General features: G+C 46.5%; 4 protein-coding genes across 10 annotated transcripts; 2 read left to right on the top strand and 2 right to left on the bottom strand.

The window, feature by feature from the left end:
- Nucleotides 1–35: 35 nt before the first annotated feature.
- SLC37A4 (solute carrier family 37 member 4) lies at nucleotides 36–6,518 on the top strand. 5 transcript variants are annotated; one of them, XM_079103120.1, is made up of 10 exons: nucleotides 36–584; nucleotides 1,583–1,807; nucleotides 2,600–2,832; nucleotides 3,146–3,389; nucleotides 3,885–4,043; nucleotides 4,281–4,366; nucleotides 4,851–4,964; nucleotides 5,154–5,219; nucleotides 5,539–5,677; nucleotides 5,806–6,518. In XM_079103120.1, the coding sequence occupies exons 2-10, from the start codon at nucleotides 1,660–1,662 to the stop codon at nucleotides 5,970–5,972; spliced, it is 1,356 nt and encodes a 451-aa protein (XP_078959246.1). In that variant the 5' UTR covers nucleotides 36–584; nucleotides 1,583–1,659; the 3' UTR covers nucleotides 5,973–6,518. The 5 variants fall into 5 exon arrangements, with proteins under 5 accessions (XP_078959246.1, XP_078959244.1, XP_078959247.1 ...); XM_079103118.1 differs by having other exon boundaries at nucleotides 1,451–1,807; XM_079103119.1 differs by lacking the exon at nucleotides 36–584 and adding an exon at nucleotides 623–639 and having other exon boundaries at nucleotides 1,451–1,807.
- A 438-nt stretch (nucleotides 6,519–6,956) lies between these two features.
- On the bottom strand, nucleotides 6,957–9,580 carry TRAPPC4 (trafficking protein particle complex subunit 4; the record flags this gene model as incomplete). The annotated part of the gene is made up of 5 exons (XM_079103126.1): nucleotides 6,957–7,302; nucleotides 7,565–7,691; nucleotides 8,266–8,369; nucleotides 9,077–9,251; nucleotides 9,406–9,580. The coding sequence occupies 5 exons, from the start codon at nucleotides 9,578–9,580 to the stop codon at nucleotides 7,224–7,226; spliced, it is 660 nt and encodes a 219-aa protein (XP_078959252.1). The 3' UTR covers nucleotides 6,957–7,223.
- Nucleotides 9,581–9,929: 349 nt separating this feature from the next.
- RPS25 (ribosomal protein S25) lies at nucleotides 9,930–12,139 on the top strand. The gene is made up of 4 exons (XM_079103127.1): nucleotides 9,930–10,070; nucleotides 10,280–10,375; nucleotides 10,857–11,040; nucleotides 12,030–12,139. Exons 1-4 carry the CDS (start codon nucleotides 10,068–10,070, stop codon nucleotides 12,122–12,124), a joined length of 378 nt encoding a protein of 125 aa, XP_078959253.1. The 5' UTR covers nucleotides 9,930–10,067; the 3' UTR covers nucleotides 12,125–12,139.
- Nucleotides 12,140–12,229: 90 nt separating this feature from the next.
- CENATAC (centrosomal AT-AC splicing factor) lies at nucleotides 12,230–24,062 on the bottom strand. 3 transcript variants are annotated; one of them, XM_079103124.1, is made up of 11 exons: nucleotides 23,874–24,062; nucleotides 23,612–23,775; nucleotides 23,110–23,208; nucleotides 15,392–15,458; nucleotides 15,258–15,320; nucleotides 14,878–14,942; nucleotides 14,630–14,735; nucleotides 13,521–13,551; nucleotides 12,719–12,808; nucleotides 12,513–12,645; nucleotides 12,230–12,438 (listed from the first exon to the last, which is right to left on the bottom strand). In XM_079103124.1, the coding sequence occupies exons 1-11, from the start codon at nucleotides 24,039–24,041 to the stop codon at nucleotides 12,384–12,386; spliced, it is 1,041 nt and encodes a 346-aa protein (XP_078959250.1). In that variant the 5' UTR covers nucleotides 24,042–24,062; the 3' UTR covers nucleotides 12,230–12,383. The 3 variants fall into 3 exon arrangements, 2 of the variants coding, with proteins under 2 accessions (XP_078959250.1, XP_078959251.1); XR_013757673.1 differs by lacking the exon at nucleotides 12,230–12,438 and adding an exon at nucleotides 13,879–14,006; XM_079103125.1 differs by lacking the exon at nucleotides 12,230–12,438 and adding an exon at nucleotides 13,879–14,006 and having other exon boundaries at nucleotides 12,514–12,808.
- Between the last annotated feature and the right edge of the window lie 1,773 nt (nucleotides 24,063–25,835).

Genomic DNA, 25,835 nt, shown 5'->3' with positions numbered 1-25,835 from the left:
GTATGCTGGAGAAGGGCGTCACCTGAGGGCGGGGCGGGAGGCAGAATCTTCGGTCTTGGGTCCCCATTGTTGGCGAACCCTAACTTTTGTTAAAACCCGGGTTGCCCCTGCGGCTGCCCTTTCCGGGGTGGGGGAAAGTTCCTGGGTCTGGGGGTTGCCGAGGCGCTGGCGGCCCCTTTTTATACTGCCAATCTCTTCTGCTGCTGCACCCGGGCCTGGTGGTTCCCAGCCCGGGAGTCGGGTGTCCTGGGTAGCTCGAGGACACTGGAGCTGGGCAGGTGCCGAGAACCCGCCGCCTCTGCCCTCCCCGTCCTCGCCGCCTGGCTGCCCTGCCCGGCCGAGGTTCTGACTGCCAGAGCGAGGGGCCTCCGGAGACTACGTGCGGTCGCCGGCTCAGCTCGCGCCCACGCCTTCTGCTCCACTTGCCGCCCCAACCGAGCGGAAAAGCCGGGGCAAGCTGCGGGCCCGGGAGGCAGAGCGCTTCAGCACTGCACCCGGAGCTTGGCCGTGCTCCTTTCCGCCCACAGACCGCCCAGTTCCCCTGCAAACTCCAGCCAGACGGAATCCCGGACTGACGTTGCAGGGTAATGGGGACCGAGAGGCAGCTCTGAAGGGGCCCCATTAAGACCTCGGTTCTTGGTGGGACTTTCTGCGTGACACTGTGGGTCGAACTGGGGGGGGGGGGGTTCCCCTGCTTGAAATTCTGCAACTACAGGAGTCCCCTCTTATCCAGGGTTTTACTTTTCACTTTTCAGTTAACTGAAGTCAGCCGCAGTAGGAAAACATTAAGTGGAAAATTCAGAAAACGATTAATAAGTTTTAAGTTTTTATTATATTGTTAGAATTGTTTTATTATTGTTAATATCTTGCTGCATTTAACAAATTAAACTTTATCATAGGTATGTCTAAGAAAGAAAAGTACATATAAGGTTCATTACTGTCAGAGGGGAGAGTACTGTGCCTAGGAATGAATCCCCTGAGGATAAGGGGGTACTATTATATCAGGAAACCTTTATGCCCCATTGTGTGCTAAGCATTGAGTGAGGTCAGCTCTACAAGGCTTGAAAGTGGGGTTGTTGGGGGATGTCTGATTGGAGGGGAAGTAGAGAAAGCAGAAACTAATCTAGCATCTACTGCAGTGCCCAACCAGTAAGCCCTCAATGAACCTTCTATGAGTGAATGAGAAGGCTCAGTGACTGAGGGAGCAGGGCTAGAGAGGGCAGCTCTGTTCATCCTGCCCCTGACTCCCCTGGGCTCCTGCAGACAAAAGTAATTAGCTTGAGCCTTTAATCACAGCTGGTTGCACAGGCAAGCTGACAAAGAAAAAGAGGAAAGGCAGAAATTCTGAGGACACAGGGTGCTGGCTTGGCTCACAGGCATGCCTCCTTCTGGGACCCTCCCACTCCCCAGTTTGGTACTCAGTAATCTCCTGTTTTCTTGTCTCCCTCAGGACACTGGGTTCCCTAGGAGCCACCTCTGGCTTAATGATTGTCCAGAAGGCAGCTATAAAGGGAGCCTAGGAGGCCGGGTGGAGGAGGGAGCAGAAAAAAAAAAAAAAAAAAAAAAATACACAACTCAGCAGATCTGAGCACTGAGAGCTGCAAGCAAGAGCTTGGTCGGAGGCTGTGTCCTGGCCGACAGGGACTGCTCTTTTCTACCATGGCAGCCCAAAGCTATGGCTATTACCGCGCTGTGATCTTCTCAGCCATGTTTGGGGGCTACAGCCTGTACTACTTCAACCGTAAGACCTTCTCCTTCGTCATGCCATCATTGGTGGAAGAGATCCCTTTGGACAAGGATGATTTGGGTGAGCTCTGGAAGGTCAGGGTGGTGGGCTGGGGACAAAAAAACAGCGGGGCACATAATTAGTGACAGTGCAGTGTGCAGGCTTGTATCAAGTATGTGTGTAGGGGTCTGCAAAGCAGGGCTGGGGCAGCGGGCATGTGCCAGATGAAAAGGCTCTGAGGTCTGTGTACATAGTGTGGGTAAAGGACTGAGGAGGACTGCCCATCTGGGGTATGGGTGCCTGTAACCCAGAGGTGCCCTCAGAGGCACTGTTTGTTTGGGGGCTCTAAGCAAGGTTTCCACCACCTGTGTGGATGCATGCAGAAGCTGCAGCATGAGAGCTCGCTACTGACACTGAGCACTAGGAAGTTGGCTCATTGATTTCATGTGGCCTGGCATGAAGCAAGGCCCCTGACTCTAATCCTGAGCCCATCACCCCGTACGGGTTCAGTGGTGGGGCAACAGTACTGCTAAAGACTTGGGTTGGCATTTGGGTCACGGTGCATATGCAGATCCCAGGGAGGGGAGATGCTCCCTTCTTGTTCCCTGATAGCTGCAACTGGAACTCAACAAGAGGCTGAGAAGTCAGGGGTCAGCCTGGGGCTAGTGAGGTTGTTGGGGCAGGCAGAAGAGGTAGCTGGCCCCGTGAATGTCGAGACTACAGCGCAGCTCCTCCTATTCCTCTGGGAAAGAACCTGTCTCACCCTGCTGGGCACCTCTATACACCTGACCCCATGCCTTCCTCCATCCCTCCTGTGCCTCTGCTCTGCCCTAACCCCCCAGGTGTCCTGCTCCCTGCTCCCCTCCGCTGCAGGGCTCATCACCAGCAGCCAGTCAGCAGCCTATGCCATCAGCAAGTTTGTGAGTGGGGTGCTGTCCGACCAGATGAGTGCTCGCTGGCTCTTCTCCTCGGGGCTGCTCCTGGTTGGCCTGGTCAACGTAGTCTTTTCCTGGAGCTCCACAGTACCTGTCTTTGCTGCACTCTGGTTCCTTAATGGCCTGGCACAGGGGCTGGGTTGGCCCCCTTGTGGGAAGATCCTGCGGAAGGTAAGTGCTTCCAGCAAGCCTGTGTGGACTGGCATACAGGATTCTAAAGAGCATGTGGGAACACCCCTTCTTACCCACCCGCTCTGCCCCTAACCCACAGCAGATTCCTCAGGAGTTCCCGTCCAGCTCCTATTGCTTGTCAAGATATTTTAGGAGCCTGGTGGGATCAGGTGGCAGACGAAGGAATTGGCCCTGCCAAGTAGAAGCACCCTCTCCCTCATCCCTGTAATGTGAGCTTCTGGGCCTGCCCTGTGTCCCACCATCAACATGGGCTATAGGTCAGGCACCTATTCTGCCCTCCTCTGCCTCACAGTGGTTTGAGCCATCTCAGTTTGGCACTTGGTGGGCCATTCTGTCAACCAGCATGAACCTGGCTGGAGGGCTGGGCCCTATCCTGGCAACCATCCTCGCCCAGAGCTACAGCTGGCGCAGCACGCTGGCCCTGTCTGGGGTACTGTGTGTGGTTGTCTCCTTCCTCTGTCTCCTGCTCATCCACAATGAACCTGCTGATGTTGGCCTTCGTAACCTGGACCCTACCCCCTCCAAGGGCAAGAAGGGTGAGCCTGCATCCACCCAAACCAACCACCGGGCACCTTCATTCACCATTCACTTGGCAGAATTTTGTTCAGGACTAGTCTTATGCCTCATTCTGTGCTAGCCAATGGAATAGGGGAAGGGGTGGCAATGGAGGTTTTCTAGGGAATAACTAAAACTCTGTCCAGAGAGGCAGAGTCAACAGATACTGTGACTCATGTTATATCCTGATACTTCTGCACGACAGCACACCTTTCCCTATCCTGGATAGTATCCTCAATTTAAGTGGTTTGGGTGCCTTCCGCCATCTGCCGTAGTCCTCAGTTTCTCTTTCATTTGTTGAGGCTTGTAGCAGTCAGGGACAGAACAGCAGAGGCTTAAGGGGATACCACTCACTGATCCTGCTATGCCATGGACTCTGCTCCTGCGGCTGGTTAATGAATGGTGGGGGTGCAATGGGGGCGGGGCAGCAAGAGCAGAGCCTGAGGCCTGGCCCGTTCCTATGTTCCTACCTTCAGGCTCCTCGAAGGAAGAGAGTACCCTACAGGAGCTGCTGCTGTCCCCCTATTTGTGGGTGCTCTCCACTGGCTACCTTGTGGTGTTTGGAGTAAAGACCTGCTGTACAGACTGGGGCCAGTTCTTCCTTATTCAGGAGAAAGGACAGTCTGCCCTTGTGGGTAAGATGAGCGCTGGGATAGGGCTGGGCATCAGGACAGGAACCAATGCAGAAGACGGGAAATCTAGACTCTACTTCCCTTTACCCTCTTTATTTTTTCCCTGAGGCTGGGCACCACTCTGGCAGCACTGGCTGGTAACCCCTGGGGACTCTCTACCCCTCTGGGTTTAAGCCATTATGGGACAAGCCCAACATGTAACACCTTCCCACCCTTCTCTTCCCACAACTCCCCCTGCAGGTAGCTCCTATGTGAGTGCCCTGGAGGTTGGGGGACTTGTAGGCAGCATTGCAGCTGGCTACCTGTCAGACCGGGCGATGGCAAAGGTGAGTGGGCAAAAGGCCTTTTGAGTCTTCCCTGCGTGGTTGGGATAGGACACCCTGGGATACAGGCTGGCTGGCACATGCTGTATTTGGGCTGGGTGAGGTTAGAATGATTCCAGGTTACCCTTCTCTAGGAATGTGGAAATAAGGCTGAAGGGGAAAGGGCTTTAACCGATGCCAGAGTCAGATTCTCTTTCAGCCTAGTTATACGCTTCTCCACTGCTACAGGAAAACTGGGGGTGGGGGTGGATTGGGTGCAGCTCCCCAGCACGTGTCCTGTGCCTGCCCAAAGGTGGAGGAAGGGATGATGGAATTTGGCCTCAGAACACAATGAGCAGGTCCTAGGGCCTCTCAGGGCTGCCTGAGGCCAAGAACTGTGATGGTATTGCCAAAGAGCTGCCAGCAGAGGCCCTGCTGTGTCAGAGTCCAGAATGGGGGTGCTCTGCCCTGCTTTAAGGGCTTGACATCACTGTGTTTGTATCCATAGGCGGGGCTGTCTGTCTATGGGAACCCTCGCCATGGCCTACTGCTGTTCATGATGGCTGGCATGACAGTGTCAATGTACCTCTTCCGGGTAACAGTGACCAGTGACTCCCCCAAGGTAAACACAGAGGGCCTGGTGGAGGCATGGCACAAGGAGAGAGTGCTCTTTCCCTCTCTGGCTCTAGCCGGCGCCAGCCCTTTCTCTGCTTCTGATTTTTGTTTTCAGTTCTGTTTGTACCTCAGTTCTCCTCTGTACTTTGGTTCCCCTCCTCCACTCTGGGTCTGGTTTTCTTTTCTCTGCTTCTAGGATGTTGCTTTCTGGACTCCAGCTCTCCACCCTCTTGCTGAGCTCACAGGCTTTACGGAGCATGAGGTGCCTATATTCTCTCTCCTGGTCTGTCTCACCTCTGTCCTGTCCCTCTGCCTTGCCCCTAGCCAATCCAGCTTGCATAAATTCTGAAAAAGACAGCAGCCCACTTGAAGGGATGACTTCTGTACTGCCTTCCTTTGCCCACCTAAGTCCTTAGGTTGGCTCAGTGATGGCTTCTGGTACTCTGGCTCTGTATTGTCAGTTGTACTGGGGAGTAGGGTGAGGAGGGTCACTTATTGTCCTTTCACTTATTGTTCCTGGGGTGGGCAGGTAGTTAGGCAGGCAGGTTTTATGACTCATGCACTCCACTTGACCCTTGCAGATCTGGATCCTGGTGCTGGGAGCTGTTTTTGGTTTCTCCTCTTATGGTCCCATTGCCTTGTTTGGAGTCATAGCCAATGAGAGTGCCCCTCCCAATTTGTGTGGCACCTCTCATGCTATTGTGGGACTCATGGCCAATGGTAAGTGATACCCTCTAGAATATCTGTCTTGCCCCCGCTGTGCCTTGCACACAGGCCTGATAGAGGCAGGAGGCAGCGCACAGGCTTTCCTCTACGAATGGCTCAGGCTTTTCCCTCCTCTCTGACAGTGGGCGGATTTCTGGCTGGGCTACCCTTCAGCACCATTGCTAAGCACTACAGCTGGAGCACAGCCTTCTGGGTAGCTGAAGTGATATGTACGGCCAGCACAGCTGCATTCTTCCTGCTCCGAAACATCCGCACCAAGATGGGCCGAGTGCCCAAGAAGGCAGAGTGAAGAGAGTGCAGGCTCTGGAGCACCCTCTCATCAATGGCCTCCCTTTGTATAGTGGGGTACAGAAAGGGAGTGTTCCCTTTGGCTAGCACTCAAGCTTTGATTTTGTTTCTGCGCCTTCTCTCTCACCCAGGTGGCACTGGAAGTTATCAGTAGCTAATGAGGTCCCAGCTCCCCATCCTATGCTCTATTTAAAACATAACTTTTGTTCTTGGACTCCATTTGCTCCTATTTCCTGCCTTCAAAGGAACAGGAAATTCCTGCAGTCAGGTGTCTCCTGTATCATTCTTCCTCTCCTGAGCCCTACCCTGTCCCTGTCCTGCCCATCCCCACCAAAAGTGAGGCTATCCCTGTAGCTGTAAGGCACCAATAACCTGTGACTTCTGCTCTGCCCTGAGGCCTCTCAGCAGTGGGCAGTAGCTATAACCAATACCTCAAGTCCCAGTGAAAGACAGAAGGCCGCCATTCTCATCAATAGCTCGAGTAAAGTACAGGATACGGATGGAAGGATCAGATGACTTGTAGATTAAAACTAGATTTGATACTAAACAGTTAACTCATTCTTTCAAAAGGGGTAATAAAAGCTGAGGTGGTTTTTCTTGGGAAATTACTCATCAGTACCTGCTCTTTTCATCCCAAATGGAAAGATTTCATTTCCCTGGAGTGGGAAAGCTGAAGCACAGATGGATACCATTAAGCTTATGTCTCCGATGCCTTCGGTTGAACACTATGTAATTTAATCATCATTTTAGAGATGAAACTGGTGGTTGCAGGCAGGTTATATAACTTGATGGAGGGGGACGGTATGACAGTGTTTCACTGATAGTCAATTCTGGGACTAGAATCAAGGTTTGTGATTCAAAGTGTTGCATCAACACATATGTTATAATTTCTGCCAAAATATAGGATTTCAACTTCCCAGAATTCCTTTACCATTTCTGCCTCCTTGAGCCCTTCCCCCAAGACTATCAGGCAGGACAGCAAACACTGGATCAAAGGAATGTTTATTATAGCACTTATGGACTACCTCCTCCATAAATAAATCTGTACAGAGTTGGGAAGTAGGACCATAACATATACAGAAAGGAAGAGAGCATACCATTAAGGCTCAGGGATCAGTATAAGACATCAGCATCCTCCCATTCTCAAGTACACTATCAAGGCTGCTGGGACCTCTGCTGGAGTGGAAACAATAGAACCCATACTACAGGATCTCTCAGAATTGGGGGTTGCGGGGTCCACTACAGGTTTAACCTATGACCCAGGTCCAAAAGTCCCAGCTTTCTCTGCCACTTCCAAAGCGAGCTTCAGGTTTTGGTCAAACAGCTCACACCTAGGTCAGAACCAGGAGACACACACACACACACACACAAAAACAAAAACAAAAACAAAACTGTGATGCTCTTTCCCCATTTTGGATATAGAAGCAGAATCAGTGAAAACTACACTTTCAGGACATGAACCCAAGGAAAATTTTTGGATTCTCCAAAGGTTAGTTACTGTTGTCTTATTTAAAAGTAATATTCTGCCATACTTCAAAAGACTTTGGGGAGAGCACAAGCTTTGATCAGTATCTGGGGAGTGAAGCTACTTACCTGATGGGCATTTCCAGGGAGTAGAATGGATTCTTGAGGGCAAAGTCTGAATAAATTTCATAAATTTTTCGAAGAAGAGAATCTATTCCAGCTTGCCTAGGATCTGCCAGCACCACAAACTTGATCCCTGGAGAGAAACCAAGAATGGTTACTAAAGGGTAGAGAATGCAGCAATCATCATGCTGTATTTTCAATTTTATAAAGTACTATCAAAGCTATTTTATCATTGTTGCCATCTAAAGCAGAAAAGTCAAAGTTGTGCATCTACACAGGTAACTGAGAGATCAGGCTTTGAGGTCTAGCTCTGCCACTTCCTTCCAGTCTTGGAATCCTTCAGCAGAAACTGTCATGCAGAGTACAAACTCTGTATTAAGGGAGTGAAGCAATGGTATGATCCAAAGGCTACTTTCGTTTGGATTTTATATTTCATTTTAGACAATACACCTCCCAAAATGTGTGCAACATGACATTCAGGTGAGTTATCTGAACCAGGGACAACCAGGGCAGAGAATGCCAGATGATGTAGACAAAATCAGCTTCAGATTGCATATTGGCTTTGGATTCTCAAAACTAAATATATGTGTACCACTGTCCCAGAAAACTGAACACCACCCTCATCCTTGCTTACCAAAGCAGTCTTTGGACAATCCCTTGGCCCACCCTGTCCCATCTATCCATCTAGCCTATCTGGAGACACATACCTGTCAGTGTCTGGAAGCAGTGCAGTTTGAATGTATCTGTCTCCAGCATCTCAATGCCTGAGCTTCCCTGTTCAGGAGACAGCTGGGAGCCAATGGCAAAAAGCCTATATGCAAAGGAGGCAAAGTTGGGAATATCCCCCCAATGCTGTAAGGGAGGAGTTCACTTTAGAGCTTAGAATAGTCAGGAGAGATAGTGTGAACTGCCTGGCAGCAGTGTCAAATTTAATTTGACTTCTGCATATATTGTATTGTTCTCTTCCCCCCACAGAGGTGCTCTGCTACTAAGCAATGCCCCCTGTTCTTTGTACTTTTAAGTCAGGATCTCACTAAGTTGCTGAGACTGGCCTGCAACTTGCAATCTCCTTCCTCAGCCTCTCTAGCAGCTGGGATTATAGGCGTGTGCACCATGCCCAATTTACATTATATATTGACTAGAAAACGTTTACATTGAAAACTGCGGGTAAAAGAAACACTGGGGAATGCTTGCTTAGCCGGTGGCTAGGCTCAAGTCAGCACATCTCATACCACAGCTGAAAGCAAGATTTTTAAAGGTCATTTAATTCAATTGCTTTATAGATGAGGAAACTATGGTTCAGAAAAGAGAAACTGACTTAGGCAAGGTCACACGACTGTCAGTATTACCTAGAAACCAGACATACTGGATCAGTTTTCATAATACAAGAACCAATGGCTTATGAAGAGGTACAGAAAGATTAGCACTGCTGCCCAAAGTGCCCACAGAACCACACTAAGCCAGCCAGCGTACAGCCAGATGAAGGCCAACCCTCTAAGAAGGGTTGAGGGAACTTACGAGTGGAACATGGAGGCCAGCATGAGCTTCTCATTGGAGGTGAGGCGGGGTCGACCAAATCGAATGGACACCGGGTAATTAGCAGGGTTACCCAGATACTCCAGCACCTCTTTCCCGTCGGCCATGTACTTGCCGTTCACGTCCACACCATTGATGGCCAGCACTGCGTGGCCCACTGCAGAGTTGAGACCAAGGGTCAGCGAAGCTCCAAGCCAGGGATTCCAGCAGGGCACAGGGACCCGGGAACACCCTAAAACCCATCCCGCACCTACGCACCAGCCCACTTCCGCAATACCGGGTCCCGCCCCCCGGGCCTGCGCCTAGCCCACCCCGGATGCCATCGCGCTGTCCGAAGGCAACCAGGACACGCTCGTCATGTAGCTTGAGTAGCAGATCCAGAGGGTAACTGAACGTTTTCTCAGCCTCAGCCCGTGGCGCGTAGCTGTCCAACTGGTAAATCAAGCCGCCAGCTTTGTTCACCACATACACGCTGAAAATCGCCATTGCAGCCCCCGTCGCTCAGAAACTCGGGTCCAGCCTCTTCACGAAATCCCGCCCCGGAACCGCCGTCACAGCACCCGCCTCGGCCAGCACCCCAGCTTTCTCCTCCTAGCCCCGCAGCTTGCTATTTGCGGCGCTTGCGCACTCGAAGCTACACGCCTGGGGCTAGTGGTACTGGACAGCTAGTCATCAGGACTGCTGTACTCCTCAGGGCCAGGACAGCCCTTTGCTTCATAACTAGCTGCAGTCCAACAATCAAGGGGCAGTATCTAGAGTGCGCAGCTCAGACACTGGCGTTCACTTCCGCCATCCAGCATCTGGCGAGAGGGCGAGAGCGCAGCCCCAGGACTTCCTTGGCGTAGCTCCGCCCCCCGCCCCGGAAGTAGTCGCGGCGGGCGGAGGTTTCTGGGCCTGTTGGTGGTCAGAGCTTCCTTTTTGTCCGACATCTTGACGAGGTTGCAGTAGCTGCCGCTGCTCTCCAGTCTTCGCGATGGTGAGCTTCGCGGGTGTGAGGGCGGCGGGGTTTTGTCAGCCGGGCGGTGCTGGGGCGCAGTGGAGGTGACTCTGAGCGGGAGGACTTGCACCGCCGGGCTGGGCGCCGGAATTGCTTGCCCCATGTGCTCTGGTTTGAGCGGCGTTGGGAGATGGAGTGTAGTTGGAGAGTATGGGACTACGTTAGACCTGCTTGCTTTTGTCCTGCAGCCGCCCAAGGATGACAAGAAGAAGAAAGATGCCGGAAAGTCAGCCAAGAAAGACAAGGACCCAGTGAACAAATCTGGGGGCAAAGCCAAAAAGAAGGTAGGAGTGAACTCTTCCTGGGACAGTGGGGGCGCCCTCCGCCGCATGCTAGTGATAAACGTGACCTGTTTTTTGTGGTACTGTGGATCGAACCCAGGCCATAATGCATGCTGGACAAGCACTGTACACTGAGTCACATCCCCGGACTTAATCAATGACTTGTGTAGGAAGTGTTTTTTTCGGGTTGTGGGTTTTAGAGCCACGTTTATTACGTTTCCATCGCTATTTTTTAAATTTGAAGGATAGAGTGGTAAATGTGTATAAAGGGTTTATCCCATTGATTAGCACGTTACTTTTTAACAGATCCTCTGGGCTTCTGCCCATATTCCATACCCCTCAATATATATCTTAGTTTGCAGCCTGCAGCTTCCTGGTGGTAAACAACATAAGAGATTTCTCAGACCCTTGACGGATGTTGCTTTGAAAGGATAGGTGCGTCTGTCAGAATTTAACTAGTTTTTCTTTTTGTCTTTGTGAGCAGAAGTGGTCCAAAGGAAAAGTTCGGGACAAGCTCAACAATCTAGTCTTGTTTGACAAAGCTACTTACGACAAACTCTGTAAGGAAGTTCCCAACTATAAGCTTATAACCCCAGCTGTCGTCTCAGAGAGACTGAAGATTCGAGGTTCCCTAGCCAGGGCGGCCCTTCAGGAGCTCCTCAGTAAAGGTGAGGGATGTGTTGTAATGGTGTACTTTAGGGGTTGAGTTGTCTTCATGTTAGCCATGCTAAGTGCTTTTACTGGAAAAACAGTTAAGGGCAGGAGGAGGAATACTTGACCACTGGCTTTGATTTTTATGCTGTGGATCCTAGTCATATTATTATTACTTTTGTACTGGGGGTTGAACACAGGTACTGTGCTACTGAATTATATCCCCAGCCCTTTTTGAGACAGGGTCTCACTAGATTGCTGAGGCTGCCTTTGAACTGGTGGTTCTCCTGCCTTGGCCTCCCAGTTAGCTGGGATTACATGCATGTGTTCCTGGGCCTGGCTCACAATGTTTTGAAAATATGGTTATGGTTCTTGTTTAAAAAAAAAAAAAAAAAAACATTTAGGGTTAAACAGTCATTCTTATTGATAAATTAAGTTTAAGGTTGAATGGTTGGTCTTACTGCCATAATTTTACTTTGGGCATGAGTACAAATTAACTGAATCTATATAGTATATTATGGAAGTAATGCTTTTTGGTTTTTTTGTTTTTTTTTTTTTTGGTGGCCGGCGGGGAGTGGGTATCAGGAATTGAACCCAGGGGCATTTTGAAATAGGGTTCTTGCTAAGTTGCTGAAGCTGGCTTCAAACTTGGGATCATCCTTCCTCAGCCTCCTGAGTAGCTGGGATTATAGGCATGCACCACTGGCTTCACCCCCTTCTCCCCTCTAATGGTGCTAGGGATTAAATCTAGCGCCTTGTAATTGGGCAAGTGCTGTATCACTGAGCTACACCACCTCCCCAGAAATGGTTATTAAAATTACAGTCGTTAAAAAAGAGGAAAGGAAAAATATAGTAAATCCTAAGAGCAAATAAAGTTAAAACATAAGCTTAAAAGGTAAGTAAAACTAAATGATAATCAGGAACTGGAGGTATAACACCCTCTATATTTTAATCTGTTAAGTACTTCATAGAGATACTATGTGAAAACCTTATCTTTCCTTCCTAGGACTTATCAAACTGGTTTCAAAGCACAGAGCTCAAGTAATTTACACCAGAAATACCAAGGGGGGAGATGCCCCTGCTGCTGGTGAAGATGCATGAACAGGTGAGCAGGAACACAGGGTTACACGGCAAAGGAAGTATATATTCCCTTTCCATTAGAAGGATTCTGATTCTCTTAATTTTTTTCACAGGTCCAATCAACTGTACATTTGGAAAAATAAAATTTTATTAAAATCAAATGAATGGGTATGTCTGTTTTCTAAAAAAGGGATTAGGAAAGGATTTGGTGGAAGGAATAATAGGGTTTGTTGACTACTTTGACAAGCCTTATGGTGATTGGAAGAGTTTCTTGAAATGATTAGTTTTTTTCCTTTTGTTTGTTCCTTATTGCAGCTTCAGTTTTAAATTGATGCCTGAAAGGAAATATGAAAGGTTATGAAGGGTGATATCGCCAAAGGGATGGTGGATTAAGAGTCCTGGCACATACCTAGACTGCCAGCGGCGTCCGTTATTCCAGACTCTGCCAAAAGAGGGCAGCCACCCAGCACTGGTACTGGAACTATGATCAAAATTGGCCCCAACTCGGTCTGGGGGTAGTTTCTTCAGTTTCTGTTTTTCCTCTATAATTGACAGGGAAATAATTTTGAGCGTGAAGATTTAAAGAACCTTAGGTACTTGAATTAGTTTACTCACTTTCTTTAAGGAATTCTTCATAGGAGGGTCCTATTTGTTGGTTCCCAGGGCTGTATTCCTCATCTGGGATCATCCAGGGAGGTGTGGCACCTAGAAAAAATTTCTTTTTTACCAGAAACTAAAGTGCCTTTAAAAGAAAAATCTTCAAGCTATTAGGGAACATGCCCTCACTGTTACCTCACATTATTAACAACTAGAGATGTTCAAAAATAAGAATTCTGGAGTTTGGGAGATGGAAGACCCTAGGCTGATTTAAAGTGACATGCCTTATATGGGATACACTTATTTAAAAATAGCTTGGAAGCATAATAGCTCCTCCTTCCAACTGCTGGGGATTGCGCCCAAGGCCTAGTGTGGGATAGGCAAGAGCTCTACCACTGAGCTACATCCCCAGCCCCCACCCCTGCTTGTACTTCAGACAGGGTTCTCCCCAAGTTGCCCATTCTGCCTCAAGCTTGTGAACCTCCTGAATGCCTGGGATTACAGGTGGACACCACCATGTCCAGCTCTACTTATATGTTTCTATTGGGTCTTTTTCTCCCCTTTTTTGGTGGGACTGGTAATTAAACCCAAGGGTGCTTTACCACTGAGCTGTGTCCTCAGCCCTTATTTTTAATGGCTTTTCATATATTCTAGATGCAAATTCTTAAGTAGACACTCATGCTTTATCCTAATTTTATTCTTTAGAAGGTTTAGGTATGTGGCTCAGTGTTACGGTGCCCCCCCCCCCCCAATTCAATCCCCAGTACCAAAACTAAAAAGTAACTGTCTCTTGTTTTAGAAACACTTCCCAAGACCTTACCTGAGTGAATGTTACCAACTCCAGGTGTATCCTGTAGTGGAAATGGAGGGAAAAAAAAAACCTAGATAAGAAAGCAAAGAGCCGATAGGATACTCATAGCTAGACACATACTGAAGGAGGTGGACACAACCCCTACCAGGATGCAGACTGCACTCTGGGGACATCAAACCTGACAAAAGTGACCTAAGTCATTGAAGTAATCCTGGCTTCAAGAGGCTTAGGGTTGTGTATGAGTGCAGCAGGTGTGGGGAGTACTGGGGATATAACCCAGGGGTAACTGTGCCACTGAGCTACATTCCTAGTCCTTTTTAAAAATCTTTGCAACAGTCTAAGTTGCTGAGGCTGGCCTCAAACGTACCATCCTTTTGCTTTAGTTGCTGGGATTACAGGCACAGCAAGGCTAATGGTCCTAATGGTGGATGAGTCCAAAAAGTGGTATGTCTGCCACATGCAAGGTAAAATCCTGGCCCTCACAGCACACATGCACTGGGTGAAGAGAATGCATATATTACAGATTACATTTGAGGCTTTATGTGGTATTAACATATTATTAGAAATGGCCTGTTCAGATAAATGTATGAAAAAGATGTGAGCTAAGGACTGGAGGGAAGGTAAGCCTTAACTAGGTGAGGCGAGGAAGCAGCTCCAGCAGAGTCTGGATGCAGTGGTTTTGTGGGAGGACTGCAAAGGGAGTAGGAACTGTCCCAAAGGTGAACTAAGGCAGATAGGAGGTAAAAATGATAGACAGACTCACTGAGGAATGGGAGATGAAGAGAAGAATAAGGATCTGTATTTTCACTTATGAAATTTCATGAGTGAAAATAGAGTGGTGGGAGTTACCTTCAGATGCCTGTGGATATTGACGTATAAATGACCTGTACTGAGCTGAAACACTAGGGGTTAGGATTTCTTTGACAATGATGGCAACAGGTATGGATAAGATCACTCTGGAAGGTGAGGAAAGAGGTCTAAGGACACAGTACTAAGAAACGGTAAAGGGAAAGCCTACAAAGGAGATGGGAATGGGCCCAGAGGAATAGGCAGAAAAGAAGGCTGTCCTGGGATCTGAGCAGACACGGGCCCTCTGCAGGCTTGCTTGTCCATTGTACCTGATGGCCAATGAATGTTAGAGGCTGTACTGCTTCCATCCAGTCAAGGTCTGGAGCTGGTGGCTGGTCCAAGAATGAGGGCTGCTGTGAGCTGGAGGCTACTTGGCTGAAAGACAAACAGGCTCAGGCTGGCAGATGAGGTCCTTGAGCCACGAGGAAGGCAAAGATTAGATCCATTCCCATTTCCCAGTCAAAAGGTTACAGTTTGCTCTAAGATGTCTAACTCCAGACATTCCTGGCGATCTTACCTGTTTCTCCCTTTCCAGCTTCCAAGTGCTGAGGAGCTCTCTTCTGAGTCTGGCTCTGCCTGAGGCTGAGTTTGATTCAGGAAAAATAAATGTGTCTAAGGTGCTTAAGAGCCTGCCTAGGCCATGCCCCCATGCTCCAGATCCCAGTATCACCAAGGGTACTACCCAAATTGCAGACTCCCTCCCAGCCCTGCCCACATCCTCTCCACGGACTGGACCTGCCCCCTGGTGGACAGGTAAGGAATTCAAGCCAAGCAGATGTGGAATGAAGTCCTTGAGTTGTCTTAGAAGAGCTGATTGCTGATATGCTGGACCTGGGGAAGTGAGGGATCAGTGGATTTGGATTGGATACTGCTCTGGATCCTCCGAGGGAAACCAACCTCTAAGACAGATCTGACCACCTCCTGCCGGCTCTGCTCCACCTCACGAATCTGGGCAGCCATCTGTGGGAAAAATGCTGCTTAGACAGGTTTAGGATAATGGGGAGCAGTCCTTCAGAAGTCCTTTAACTTACCTCTTTGATCACTTCGTCCTCTTTTTCCTCATAGGAATCCAAACTTTTCACCATGGATTTTTTGAATCTGATAAAGGGAACACACACAAAAGGACAAATAAGCCCAAAACTCCAGCCCCTACCAGTGAAAAGATAACATATTTTTAAAATTTTTATTTTTATTTTTGGTGGTACTAGGGATTGAACCCAAGTTCTTGTTCATAATAGGAATGTGCTTTACCACTAAGTCACATCCTATCCCTCCCATCCCTTCTTATTTTTTATTTTTATTTATTTATTATAGTACTGGGGATTGAACCCAGGGGTGCTGTACCCCACTGAGCTACACTCCAGCCCTTTAGTGAGTTTCTTAAGTTGCTAAGGCTGGCCTCCAACTTGGTATCCTCCTGTATCAGTCTCCTAGTTGCTTGGAATAACAGGCAATCACACCTGTGTTTTTTTTTTTTTTTTCCTCCCCTTTAAGTACTGGGTATTGAACCAGGGACGCTTAATCTCTGAGCCATATCCCCAGCCTTTTTTGTGTTTTATTTAGAGAAAAGGTCTGAGTTGCTTGGGGCCTCACTAAGTTGCTGAGGCTGGCTCTGAACTTTGAACTCCAAACACTCCTGCCTCAGCCTCCTGAACCTCTGGGATTACAGGGGTGTGCCACCACCCCTAGCTTATTTTTGAATTTTGAGACAGTGTCTTGGTAAGTTGCATGGGGCCTTGCCAAATTGCTGAGGCTGGCTTTGAACTCTTGATCCTGCTACCTTAGCCTCCAGAGTTGCTGGGATTACAGGCGTGCATCACCACACCAGATAACACCTAGTAGCTATTTTTGAGACAAGTCTCATTAAGTTGCCCAGGATGGCCTCCAATTTGCTATCCTACCACAGCCTCCCAAGTAGGATTTTTTTATTTTTAATTTTTGAGTTATTTTGTTTGCAGTACTGGGAGACCTAAGGGTACTCTAGCACTGAGCTACACCCCTTGCCCCCTTTTATTTATTTTTAAAAATATTTTTAGTTGTGTATGGACACAGTACCTTTATTTTATTTATTTATTTTTATGTGGGGCTGAGGATTGAACCCAGTGCCTCATACATGTGAGGCAAGTGCTCTACCACTGAGCCACCACCCCAGAACCTCCTTTTCTTTTTTGAGATGGTCTTACTAAGTTGCTGAAGCTGGCCCCAATCTTGTGATCCTCCTGCCTCAGCCTCCTATGTCATTAGGATTACAGGCATGTGCCACCACACACAGCAATTTTTTTAGTGTGTGTGGGGGGGTACCAGGGATTGAACTTAGGGGCACTCAACCACTGAGCCACATCCCCACCCTATTTTGTATTTTATTTAGAGGCAGGGTCTCACTGAGTTGCTTAATACCTTGCTTTTGCTGAGACTGGCTTTCAACTTGCGATCCTCCTGCGTCAGCTTTCCAAACTACTGGGATTAAAGGTCTGTGCCACCCTGCGTGGCTCTGGCTCCATTTCTTTTATACACACCCACATACCCTCTTTTCTTTATTTTTTAATTTTAATTTTATTTTTTATTTGTTCTTTTTAGTTATACATGACAGTAAAATATATTTTGACATACATGGAGTATAACTGCCCCTGCTTGTGACTGTAGATGATGTCAAGTTACAATGGTTGTATATTCATATATGAGCATAGGAAAGTTGTGTCCAGTTCATTCCACTGTCTTTCCCATCCCCTGCTTCCCTTGTCTAATTCAATGAACTTCTAACTCCTTCCCGCTCCCCCTTCCTGTGTGTTAGCATCTGCCTATCAGGGAAAACATTTGGCCTTTGGTCTTTTGATACTGTTCTTGTCTGCCAAAACAAAAATAGGTTTAGATATGAATCTTAACCCTAAATATTTCAGGATGCATCTGTAAGAACAGGAACATTCTTTGGAACCACATACTATTACTCCACTTAAGAAAATCAAATTACTCTTTTTGATGTTCAAATTGTCCCATATTTGGCTAATAAGTACAGAAATACACTTCCCCCACGATTTCAAAAATGTACTTTATAACTTCTCTTAACTCTAAAACCCCAAGGCTGAGTAAAAGGTCAAACATGGAATTTGGCTACTAGGTCTCTCTAGTCTTCCTCTAATCTAGAACAGTCCTACTGTTTCCCTCCGAGTTTTTTTTTTTTTTTTTTTTTTTTTGGAACTGGGGATTGAACTCTGAGGTCTCTTATCAACTGAACTACACAACCCAGCGGGGCCCCCCACCTTTAAAACTTTTAAAATTAATTAATTTATTATATATAAATATGTGTGTGTGTGTGTGTGTGTGTGTTGTGTACTGGGGATTGAACTCAGAGGCACTTTACCAGTGAGTGACATTCCTAGCCCTTTATATCTTGTACTTTGAGACAGGGTCTTGCTAAGTTGCCCAGGCTGGCCTCAAACTTGTGATCCTCCTGCCTCAGCCTCCCAAGTTGCTGGGATTATAGGTGTGCATTATCACAGCCAGCTGCAGTTGTTTTGTCCTATAATACACAAAAAGTTTTCACAATAATATCAAGACTACAACCAACAATGCCTTGGCAGTCTAGCACTTATCCATAGAGGCAATAGCTTTAACCAGTGCTTATCAGAGTCCTGGTTGAAGGGCTTGTATGACATTCCCAGTATATGAGAGAATGAGAAGTCTATAAGAAGCTATTATGAGGCCATCTCTCACTTGCCTTCTTATCTCCCCTGGAAGATTGGCGTATGAGAGTTTTCCATCAACTCCTAGACTCTGATGAGGCATGGGGCTTTCTGAACCACTGAGAGATTAGAGCTGATTGTAAAAACCACTTAGCTTTGGTGGAACATGCTTAACATACACAATGTCCTGGGTTCAATTCCCAGCTCCTTAAAAAACTGTCATCAAAAGACACATCAAGGAAAGAAAATTTTAGACCAATATCCTTGATGAATATAGATGCAAAGATCCTTAACAAAATATTGGCAAACCGTATCCAAAAACATATTAAGAAAATTGTGCACCACGATCAAGTGGGGTTCATCCCTGGAATGCAAGGATGGTTCAACATCCGTAAATCAATAAACATAATCCATCACGTCGATAGACTCAAGGATAAGAATCATATGATTATTTCAATTGACGCAGAAAAAGCATTCGACAAAATACAACACCCCTTCATGCTCAAAACACTAGAAAAACTATGGATAGTAGGAACATACCTGAACATTGTAAAGGCTATTTATGCTAAGCCCATGGCCAATATCATTCTTAATGGAGAAAAACTGAAACCATTCCCTTTAAAAATGGGAACAAGACAGGGATGTCCTCTTTCACCACTTCTATTCAACATTGTTCTCAAAACTCTAGCCAGAGCAATTAGGCAGACCAAAGAAATTAAAGGGATACGAATAGGAAAAGAGGAACTCAAGCTGTCACTATTTGCTGATCACATGATTCTATATTTAGCGGATCCAAAAACCTCCTCCAGAAAACTTCTAGACCTCATCAATGAATTCAGGAAAATAGCAGGCTATAAAATCAACACGCATAAATCTAAAGCATTTTTATACACAAGCGATGAAACAGCTGAAAGGGAAATGAGGAAAACAACCCCATTTGCAATAGCCTCAAAAAAAATAAAATACTTGGGAATCAATCCTACCAAAGAGGTGAAAGATCTCTACAATGAAAACTACAAAACATTGAAGAAAGAAATTGCGGATGACCTTAGAAGATGGAAAGATCTCCCATGTTCTTGGATAGGCAGAATATTGTCAAAATGGCCATGCTACCAAAAGTGCTATACAGATTCAATGCAATTCCAATTAAAATCCCAATGATGTACCTTACAGAAATAGAGCAAGCAATCATGAAATTCATCTGGAAGAATAAGAAACCCAGAATAGCTAAAGCAATCCTTAGCAGGAAGAATGAAACAGGGGGTATCGAAATACCAGAACTTCAACTATACTACAAAGCAATAGTAACAAAAACGGCATGGTATTGGCACCAAAATAGACAGGTAGATCAATGGTACAGAATAGAGGACACGGACACAAACCCAAATAAATACAATTTTCTAATACTAGACAAAGGTGCCAAAAATATGCAATGCAGAAAAGATAGCCTCTTCAACAAATGGTGCTGGGAAAACTGGAAATCCATATGCAACAGAATGAAACTAAACCCCTATCTCTGCACAAAAATCAACTCACAATGGATCTAGGACCTTGAAATCAGACCAGAGACCCTGCATCTTATAGAAGAAAAAGTAGGTCCAAATCTTCACCTTGTTGGCTTAGGATCAGACTTCCTTAACAGGACTCCCATAGCACAAGAAATAAAGGCAAGAATCAATAACTGGGATAGATTCAAACTAAATAGCTTTCTCTCAACAAAGGAAACTATCAGCAATGCGAAGAGAGAGCCTACAGAGTGGGAGAATATCTTTGCCACTCATATTTCAGATAGAGCACTAATTTCCAGAATATATAAAGAACTCAAAAAACTCTACACGAAGAATACAAATAATCCAATCAACAAATGGGCTAAGGATATGAACAGACACTTCACAGAAGAAGATCTACAAGCAATTAACAAACATGAAAAAATATTCACCATCTTTAGTAATAAGAGAAATGCAAATCAAAACTACCCTAAGATTCCATCTCACCCCAATTAGAATGGCGATTATCAAGAATACAAGCAACAATTGGTGTTGGAGAGGATGTGGGGGAAAAGGTACACTCATACATTGCTGGTGGGGCTGCAAATTAGTGCAGCCACTCTGGAAAGCAGTGTGGAGATTCCTTAGAAAACTTGGAATGGATCTACCATTTGACCCAGCTATCCCACTCCTTGGCCTATACCCAAAGGACTTAAAATCAGCATACTACAGAGATACAGCCACATCAATGTTCATAGCTGCTCAATTCACAATAGCCAGACTGTGGAACCAACCTAGATGCCCTTCAATTAATGAATGGATAAAGAAACTGTGGTGTATATATATATAATGGAATATTACTCAGCTATAAAGAATAATAAAATTATGGCATTTGCAGGCAAATGGATGAAATTGGAGAATATCATGTTAAGTGAGATAAACCAATCTCAAAAATCCAAAAGGCGAATGATCTCACTGATAAGCGGATGATGACACATAATGGGGGCTGGGAGGGGGGCAAGAATGGAGGAAGGAGGGATTGTATAGAGGGAAAAGAGGGGTGGGGGGAAGGAAAAAAATAACGGAATGAATCAAACATCATTACTCTATGTAAATGTATGAATATGCAAATGATATGCTGTTACTGCATGTACAAACAGAAACAACATGTATCCCATTTGTTTACAATAAAAATAAACTAAAAAAAAAAAACTGTCACCAAACCAAACTTTTAAAACAAAAAAGTCGGTGTGGTGGCACACCCCTGTAAACCTATCTAGTCAGGAGGCTGAAGTAGGACCATTTGCAAGTTCAAAGCCAGTTTGGGCAATTTATTGAGACCCTGTCTCAAATAGAGGGCTAATAATGTAGCTCAGTGGTACAGTGCTTGCCCAGCATTCACAAGGTCCTGGATTCAATTCCTAGGACCACAAAATCAAGAACAGAAAACCCCTCACATAGCTACAGTCTAGATGGGCAACAGCATGCCCACAACTCACACTGCAGTTGTCTATTCTTTTTTGTTTCATTGTGGTGCTTTTTAGTGTATAGGACAAGGACCTAGGAAGCTGACGTTGGGTTAATTCTTTTTTTCACTATGTAAATAATAAATTGCCAAATCTATAGGTGGCCTTTTGTATCTTTATCAATAAAATCATTCAAGTCTTGGTCTTGCCTTGTGGTGTGTGTGACTGAAAGTTTCCAAGTTTCCAAAATTGAAACCTATTTTAAAAAGTTTATCTAGAGATCTGGTTTCTATTCCTGTCACCTCTGCACTGTTCCATGGACCCACTAGAGGTAATCAATTTTACTGGTTCTTGATTATGCCTTATTTCTTTTTGAAAAAATAAGCAAATACATATATACATACCACTTAATGAGGGGGATATGTTCTGAGAATTGTGTCATTAGGTAATTTTGTCACTGTGCAAATATCATAGGGTATACCTATACAAACTAAAATAGCGACAAAGTCACTAGGCAATATACTCTTATGGGACCATCCTTGTATATGTGGTCTGTTGTTGATGGCAATTTTATATGGTGCATATCTATATGTATTCTTATTTTCTTTCTTATAAAAAAGGAACATAATATAGGATTTTTAAAATAAAAAGTGAAAAAATGTTGGGGATGTAGTTCCATGTTATACTAAGCAACTCAGTGAGACCCTATCTCTAAATAAAATACAAAATAGGGCCAGTGATGTGACTCAGTGGTTGAGGGCCCCTGAGTTCAATCCCCAGTACAAAAAAAAAAAAAAATAATAATAATAATCATCATCATCATCATACGGATCCAGGTCATGGTGTGAGGATTAAGTGTTTTTTGTCTACAGTTTCCTGCCTCCTCCCAATTTGAACCATAGATTTGAAGGCAAGGTAGTAGAACTCAGGCATTTCTGATGGTCCCCTCATTATTCTCCATGGTATCTATAAGAATGTAGACACCATGAGTTTTTCTGTAAACTCTTGGCTCTGACATCCCTTTAGGTCCCATGCCTCATAATCTCAGCAGGGTCCCAATTAGAAGTGTACTTCCTGAAGCAGTTCAGGGCTCACGCTCCCTTTGTATGGACCATCTTCCTGCATATCAGCAGCACAGGACACTCCACAGTGTAGTAAAATAGAGTCTAAAACTATTCAAAATAGGCACTGGGTGAGTCCCAGTTGTTGAATGTGAAGAACAGCCTCTTCCATTCCTACAGAACTTTAGTATTTTCTGTGCCTCATGTTAATGGATTTGAGTATAGTCAATTCTATACTCTATTTGCTAACTCCCATCTCCTAACTAGATTTTAAACCCAAGAACTCTGTTACACTTTTTCTGTATATGTGGTACTCGGGTTAAACCTAGGGCCTCACACATGCTAGGAAAGCACTGACCTACATCCCTAGCCTTTTTAATTTCATTTTGAAACAGTCTCATTAAGTTACCTAGGCTGATGCCAGGCGTGGTGGCACACACCTGTAATCCCAGCTTTGGAGGCTAAGGCAGGAGGATCCCAAATTCAAAGCCAGCCTCAGCCACTTAGTGAGGCCCTAAGCAACTCAGTGAGACACTGTCTCTAAATAAAATACAAAAAAGGGCTGGGTGTGTGGCTCAGTGGTTGAGTGCCCCTGCGTTCAATCCCAGGTACCAAAAAAAAAAAAAAAAGGTTACCATGGCTGGCCTCAAACTGGGCTTACAGGTTGTGGCCCATCATGTCTGGACTTTTATTTTTTTTTTATTTTGAGACAGGGTCTTCTGAGGCTGGCCTCAAACTTGTGATCCTCCTGCCTTAGCCTCCTGAGTTACTGGGATTACACCCATACGCCACCATATATGACTTTTTTTCCCTTCAGGTCTAGCTTATTGTCCTGCCTGGTCTCAAACCTTTGGCCTCAAGCAATCCTCTGACCTTAGGCTCCTGAGTAGCTGGGACCACAGGTGTGCACTACATGGCCATCACATTTTTATGTGTTCAATATACTGCTTAGAGTAATAAGTGCAATGAAGTCAGTACATACTTGTGTAATCCTTGCTGAACTTTCTTATATAAAGTTCTCAGACCTATTTCATCTTGCATAACCAATGACTTACCGAGCATAATCCTGGGGAGAGATCAGAAACTTCTCTTTCATCTGGATTTCAGCCTTGTTCTCCCACCAGAATTTGTTGGTTGCTTTCTTGTGTTCTGGGCTGAGAGTGAATAGGATGATTAATCTTAACTATAGATTATAAAATAGTACTCTGGTATCTAAGCATTAGGTCAGAATCGCAAACTGCATCTGGTTTCTGCCTTGGGCAAGGCAGGGAGAGGAATACTATTACCACTCTTCAAGATCTTCAGTCTCCTCCTCGCCCCCCATGAAGTTGTGAGGTGATGGGCGGTGAGCAAGCTGTTTTTCCCAGCTAAACCACCCACACCACTAGAACCATGATAGCCATTAGACCCCTCCTTATCACCAAGGTTGGCGATACTGTCAATCCATTTACCCTGATCAAATCACAAAGTGTTCTTCCCCTCCCTCACCCCAAACCCTCCCTCCCACACACACACGCATGCATATATGCCAAAAAAGGCTCCCAGCCTGGCTCTCACCTGGCCAGATGCTCCAGCAGACCCCCGTGCAGCACCGTCAGGTTTCCGTGGCTCAGGTGTTTCCGCACCTCACAGCCGCAACACAGGCACCAGCAACATCGGTCGTGCTCGGGCACGTAACGCTCCACCTGAGCCGCGCGGATGGCCTTGCGGGCGGCCTCCACCTAAGGAGAAGAGGTTGGACCCCGAGGGGGACGCCCAAGTCACACCCCCTCCGGCCCTCGGGGCACTGCCCCTCAACCCTCCAGCTCCACGTCCGAACCTGGGGCAGGAGCCGCTCCAATGCCCCCTTCAGCTGCCGCTGGTGCTTGCGGCTGTAGACGTGTCCGCGACCACAGAAGAAGGTCTGGCGGCACAGAGGACAGCGCTGCGGCGGCGCCATGGGCCCAAAACCTGGGATCTCCAACCCTTGCAGCCGATCCTTCGCCATCCGATGACCCCCGACCCTTGACCCCTCGGGGCGGGGCGAACCCAGAAGCTCCTGAGGCCCCTAGCGGCCGGCAAGCGCCACTACAAATCGTTCTGCGGTTGCGCGGACTGTTCCATCTTTCGACTGTGCAACCCAGGGGAGTCATCACTACATCCCCAGATGCTGTGTGGCCAACGAAAGAGCCCAGCACTACTTTGCAGGTGCGCGGGAAGGAGGGCACGCCAGTTAGGACCACAGACCACATTCATTTCGTAACAAATCATAACTGATATTTGGTTGCACTTGGTGTGTCCTGGGTTTTGCATTAGTTATTTCACTGAATCCTCCCACTAACGCTATATGGTGTGTCATTACTGGCATTTTACCAGTGGGAAAGCTGAGGCGTGAAGAAGGTCGGGAACTCTGTGGAAGGTTGCACAGGTGTTAAGTGGCAGAATCAGCAGCTCTAGCTTCCGTGCTCATCAGTTCGCCAGGCTGCGGGGGAGCACCTGCTGGAGGTGACCATGATCTAATACCTAATCACAGTCACCCTACAGGGGTTTTCGGAACACCACTTCTGTAAAGGGAAAGCAATAAAATGTGCAGAATTTTATTAATTCTTTGCAAGGCACTTCTTCTGGAATCAGCAGCCTGTCTGTCCTGCTTCCCTAAAACTTAGGGCATAAGTGAATTGTCCCTTCACAAGCCTGAAATGTCCATCCTCGAGCTCCCCACAAAGCCTGAAAATTAGCCCAGACCTTACTTATAGGATAAACAGCCAGAGCTGGTCCAGTGTCCCAATTTCTCTTAGATTTTGTTACTAGTATACTAACCGGGATGGACAGCCATGCTTGTGGGGCTGCCCGTGGTCAACTCTACAGAAGTCAGGCCCAGAAAATAGCCAGGCTCCCTGTGAATCTTGCCTCCTTGTTGGAACTGCCCTCTAAACTGCAGTTTCTTCCAGATGTGATTCTTTTTTTATTGCTGTTTTGTTTTGTTTTCCTTTTGATGCTGGGGATTGAAATAGGCCTTGAACATGGAAAGCATGAGTCCTGCTGCTGAGCTATACCCTCAGCCCCAGATGTGATTTGTTTTCATGACCTCTGCATCAGATTTTTTGAGCTCCTATCATTCCTTTGGCAGGGTCAATCCCGAATCTTGTCCAACAAAATTGCTCCTTCTCTGAATCCAGACTCTGAATTTCTATTCTGATTACCACCTTCCATCCTCCCATGTGGACTTATCTTCATCCTGGACTTTACAGGGAGACCTCCATTCCTGAAGAAGACTCCTCTTCTCATCCTTTCACTCAGAAAATTATTTAATATCTGCCTGCTGCCAGGTGCTTTACTCTAGGCGGTGGTATTCAAAGTGTGGTCCCTCAGGTCCACAGATTGTTAGCAATGCAGGTTCTTGGCCCTCCCAAGACCTACTGAATTAGAAGCTCTGGGGGATAGGCTTGGCCCTTCAGAGGATTATGACGTCTGCTCAAGTTTGAGAAGCACTGAACTAGCTCTTAGGTCCTTTTGGCTTCCCTTTATCCATTGGATCCCAGGGATCTTGTTTTAGTTTTTGTTCTTAGTACCAGGGGTTGAACCCAAGGGCTCTAAACCAAAAAGCCACATCCCCAGCCCTTTTTAGTTTTTATTTTTGGGATAGTGTCTTGCTAAGTTTTAGAGGCTGGCTTTGAACTTGTGATCCACCTGCCTCAGACTCCCAAGCACTGGGATTACAGGCATGCACCACTGCCCCTATCTCCAGAGATATGTTGTTTTGTTTTGTTTTTGAGGTGCTGGGATTGAACCCAGGGCCTCA

The sequence above is a fragment of the Sciurus vulgaris genome, assembly GCF_902686455.1.
Source record: "Sciurus vulgaris genome assembly, chromosome: 11".
NCBI classification, from domain to species: domain Eukaryota; kingdom Metazoa; phylum Chordata; class Mammalia; order Rodentia; family Sciuridae; genus Sciurus; species Sciurus vulgaris.
This window is presented reverse-complemented; position numbering and strand designations above follow the sequence as displayed.

Coding starts and splice junctions, on each gene's coding strand:
- CENATAC (XM_079103124.1), bottom strand. CDS start 24,041: ATGGCGAAGGATCGGCTGCAAGGGTTGGAGATCCCAGGTTTTGGGCCC. Junction 13,552..14,629: donor TAACATTCATTGGCCATCAG/GTACAATGGACA, acceptor TTTCCACTACAG/GATACACCTGGAGTTGGTAA. Junction 12,439..12,512: donor GGACGCCGCTGGCAGTCTAG/GTATGTGCCAGG, acceptor ATTTCCTTTCAG/GCATCAATTTAAAACTGAAG.
- SLC37A4 (XM_079103120.1), top strand. CDS start 1,660: ATGGCAGCCCAAAGCTATGGCTATTACCGCGCTGTGATCTTCTCAGCC. Junction 4,965..5,153: donor TGACCAGTGACTCCCCCAAG/GTAAACACAGAG, acceptor CTCTGCTTCTAG/GATGTTGCTTTCTGGACTCC. Junction 5,678..5,805: donor TGTGGGACTCATGGCCAATG/GTAAGTGATACC, acceptor CCTCTCTGACAG/TGGGCGGATTTCTGGCTGGG.
- RPS25 (XM_079103127.1), top strand. Junction 10,376..10,856: donor GGGGCAAAGCCAAAAAGAAG/GTAGGAGTGAAC, acceptor CTTTGTGAGCAG/AAGTGGTCCAAAGGAAAAGT. Junction 11,041..12,029: donor TCAGGAGCTCCTCAGTAAAG/GTGAGGGATGTG, acceptor TTTCCTTCCTAG/GACTTATCAAACTGGTTTCA.